Raw genomic sequence first — 4,279 nt, forward strand, 5'->3', positions numbered from 1 at the left:
CTCAAGTCCTCCTCCTAAGCAGGACCCACTGATGGCAGCCACGACAGGCTTTGTGGACTTTTCCAGTTTCTCAAATGTTCTCTGTGCTTCCTGTGATATTTGTGCTACTTCTTGAGGAGTCTTGCAAGCAGATAACATGCTGCCGTGTCCATGAAAACAGCAAAAAAAAGGAAAGATCAAACTATAAGCTACTTTGTTCAATATCTTGTCCACAATACACTTATTGTATATAAATACGATGGTAATCAATCTTCAAATACTCAATAGTTCAAGAGTGATTTTGCTTCAAATAGCGCTCAAATTGGCCATATTACCTCTTTACAAAAAGTGTTAAATTTCTGAATCCAGAAAACACAAAACATTTTCCATCATTTATTTTTGCTTCTATAACAAATCATTAGGTTAAAAAGCTCTGTACATGAGAAAATCATCTGCTGCTACATATTTTCATTATCAGATTAAACATTTTCACGATCAGGTGGTTAGATTAAATAGCAATCAAAATGACAACAAAAAGAATGCTTCCAAGTTGTTTTAAGGGATCTAAAACCTCTAAATACCCCTAATGATTAAAAAGAGATCTGGTATAAAATCTGACACTCAGTATTCTTTAATATCAGTCTGTGTCATTTGCTAGTTTGTTTCTAAAAACATTTAAGATGTGGATTTTAAAATTTTGACCAAGGATAACTAGATTTTCTGTCATTTTATACACTAGGAGTTGTTTAGAGGACTTCATAGAAGCTGCATATATTTTCCTGTGGCTAATAGTAGCTAATGCCAGGCACATCAGTATTTCATTAGGCTCAAATAATTGAGCTAGGCCCAGCACACTGGCTCACACTTGTAATCCTATCACTTTGGGAGGTGAGGCAACAGGATTGTTTGAGGCCAGGAGTTCAAGAACAACCTGGACAGCAAGACCTTGTTTCTCTTAAAAATGGAAAAAAAATAAGGCCAGAAGTTTGAAGCTACTGTGAGGATATTACTGCACTCTAGCCTGGGCAACACAGAGCTAGACGCAGTCTCAAAACAAACAAACATACAAATAATAATTGAGTTAGAACAAAAAAGCACTAGATACAGATAAGGTTGCTTTTTCTAAAAAAAAAAAAAAACATTAAATAAACTGAACATTTATAAATTCTAAGTACTATACATATGAAAGGGTATGTTTCACAATGTGAAACAAGGTTTAAAAATACGTTTACAAACAGCTTAAGTACAAATTACTAAGCCTACAATGCTGGCCATAATTGTCTAAAATATAGATAAAATACAAAGAATAATATAACAAATACCTATATTCTGACAGAGTGAATAAGTGTTAATGTTTTAACCTTTCAAGGGTGTCCAACCTGTGGCTTATGGGCCACATGTAGAATATCTGAAGACTGTTTTGCTTATCTATGGTGTTGGATATCATGAAAATTATGCACAGAACTTCATTTTTGCTCATCAGCTTTCATTAGTGTTTGTGTATTTGATGTGTGGCCCAAGATAATTCTTCTTCAATGTGCAGCACAAAAGAAAAAAGGTTGGGTACCTGCAAGTTTAAACTAACGCTGAAATATCATTTGCTCTTTGTTGTGATTGTAAACAAATTATATGTGAGCAAACATCCTATCACCTAAAAAAGGGAAAGAAAATTCTAGCTACATCTGTAAAATTTCCTTTGCTAATCTTAGGTCTTCCCACCCCTTCATTTTCCCTGAAGCAGCCACTTTCATATTGGTAGCCTATCCTTCCAGGCCAGCTATATACTTATATCCATAAATAATATAAAAAATTGACTTGGCGCCTATAGCACAGTGGTTATGGCGCCAGCCACATACACCCAGGCTGGCAGGTTCAAATTCAGCCCGGGACTGCCAAACAACAATGACAACTACAACAAAAAAACAGGTGGGTGTTATGGCAAGCACCTGCAGTCCTGGCTACTTGTGAGGCTGAGGTAAGAGAATAGCTTAAGCCCCCAAATTTGAGCTTGATGATGAGCTATGATGCCACGACACTCTACCCAGGGCAACATAGGGAGACTCTGTCTCAAAAAAAAAAAAAAATTTCATGTTTGGTTTAAAAATGCATAAACTATATATTACATGAAACGTTCTGCAATTTGCATTTTTAATATATATATATTATTTTATTTTATTTATTTATTTATTTATTTTTTTGAGACAGAGCCTCAAGCTGTCCCCCTGGGTGAGTGTCATGGCATTACAGCTCACAGCAACCTCCAACTCCTGGGCTCAAGCGAGTCTCCTGCCTCCGCCTCCCAAGTAGCTAGGACTACAGGCGCCGGCCACAACGCCCGGCCATTTTTTGGTTGCAGCCGTCATTGTTGTTTGGCGGGTCCAGGCTGGGGATCGAACCCGCCACCTTAGGTGTACGTGGCTGGCGCCTTAGCTGGTTGAGCTATAGGCGCCGAGCCAATATAGATATATATTTTTTTGAGACAGAGCTCAAGCTGTCCCCCCGGGGAGAGAGCCATGGCATCACAGCTCACAGCAACCTCCAACTCCTGGGCTCAAGCGAGTCTCCTGCCTCAGCCTCCCAAGTAGCTGGGACCACAGGCACCTGCCACAACGCCCAGCTATTTTTTGGTTGCAGCCATCATTGTTATTTGGCGGGCCGGATTCGAACCTGCCACCTTAGATGTATGTGGCTGGTGCCTTAGCCACTTGAGCTACAGGCGCCAAGCCTGCCTTTTTAATGTTAACGTTACGTTTTTGAGTTATAACATTAAGTTGTGAATCTAGCTAATTCCTTTTGTTTTGTAGTATTTAATCATGTGAATATTCCATGTTTTGCTTATCCATTAACATTTGGTTTGTTTCAAATTCTTCATTATTTTAAACTAAATAGGACTGAAGATCCTTGTACATTGGTCCTTACCAAAAAAGAGATTTCTCTAGATTATATAACATATATTTTCAATTTTACTAAATGTTGCCAAACTGCTCTCCAAAGGGGCCATACCACTGGCATTCCTACTAGTAATATATTAACTTTCTTATTTCCCTGAGTCCTAGCTAACGCATGGTATTTTCAAACTTTTAAAATGTTTGCTAGTTTGATGAGTTAAAAATGGCATGAGTTATGAGTTTAATTTTATAGCATTTTATTCTGCTCAAAAAAAAACTGCTCAACTTCTTTTTTTTGAGACAGAGCCTCAAGCTGTCCCCCTGGGTAGAGTGCCGTAACATCACAGCTCACAGTAACCTCCAACTCCTGGGCTCAAGTGAGTCTCCTGCCTCCACCTGGCTATTTTTTTTTTGGTTGCAGCCATCATTGTTGTTTGGCAGGCCCAGGCTAGATTCGAATCCGCCACCTTAGGTGTATGTGGCTGGCGCCTTAGCCACTTGAGCCACAGGCACCAAGCCTGCTTTCAACTTCTTTAAGGAAAGGCTGTACTTAGTCAGATGCGATTTAAACAAGTGGCCCCCTCCCTCTCTTTTGTTAACTTTATTATACTCACAAAAGGCGATTTCAAGTTTCCTAAAACTTACTTGATATCAGCACCTGCAATAAAGCAGCCTGGCTTTGATGAGATAAGGACGGCACTTCTGATTTGATCATTAGCCCAGACTTCATTCATTACTTCTATGAACTCTGAATGCACTTCTTTACTCAGCGTATTTACCTGCCAAAGGGAAATATATAAATCCAAGGGTTTCAATTTTAAGTAAAAGATGTATATATCACTATCAAAAGCTATTTTGATTATGTGATTATAGGAAATATGTTTATCCAGCAGAAATATACTATTAGGAGCATGCAAGAATCTCCCTCTTACCCCTATCCGTAACCCAGTAGCTTTCTATTCAAGCAGCTTTGGCCAACTATAAGCATCCTTCTCTTTAAAAATAGGTGTACTCAAAGCAGGAAGTCAGGGTCATATTCCTGAGAGTCTGAATCATATGCAGGCTATAAATAAATCTACAAATATTTACTATTAAAAAATACAATTTTTTTAATAATATTAAGGGAGAGAGGAAATCAAAATAAGACACAGGTTTGTAAATATGTGTTGAAATTGAATTAAATGTGATTATGTCTTAGAAGAAAAAAAATGTTGTCTTTGGGTTTGGATTATGAGTGATTATTATTTTTTTCTTTATAAATTTTTTTTTAGTTTTTTTTGAGACAGCGCCTCAAGCTGTAGCCCTGGGTAGAGTGCTATGACATCACAGCTCATAGCAACCTCCAACTCCTGGGCTCAAGCGAGTCTCCTGCCTCCGCCTCCCAAGTAGCTGGGACTACAGGTGCCTGCCAC

General features: G+C 38.4%; 1 protein-coding gene across 1 annotated transcript in view; it reads right to left on the reverse strand.

Moving 5' to 3' along the window:
* Positions 1 to 4,279, reverse strand: part of HADHA (hydroxyacyl-CoA dehydrogenase trifunctional multienzyme complex subunit alpha) — a gene marked incomplete at its 3' end in the record, with an annotated part of 40,840 nt that overhangs the window by 25,382 nt on the left and 11,179 nt on the right. The window contains exons 4-5 of the mRNA XM_023511818.1: positions 3,513 to 3,646; positions 3 to 139 (exon numbers count right to left, since the gene is read on the reverse strand). Coding sequence (XP_023367586.1) covers positions 3 to 139; positions 3,513 to 3,646 — 271 coding nt within the window. The remainder of the gene's footprint in view (positions 1 to 2; positions 140 to 3,512; positions 3,647 to 4,279) is intronic.

The sequence above is a fragment of the Otolemur garnettii genome, unplaced genomic scaffold, assembly GCF_000181295.1.
Source record: "Otolemur garnettii isolate 467f Iridium unplaced genomic scaffold, OtoGar3 scaffold00022, whole genome shotgun sequence".
Taxonomy (NCBI): Eukaryota; Metazoa; Chordata; class Mammalia; order Primates; family Galagidae; genus Otolemur; species Otolemur garnettii.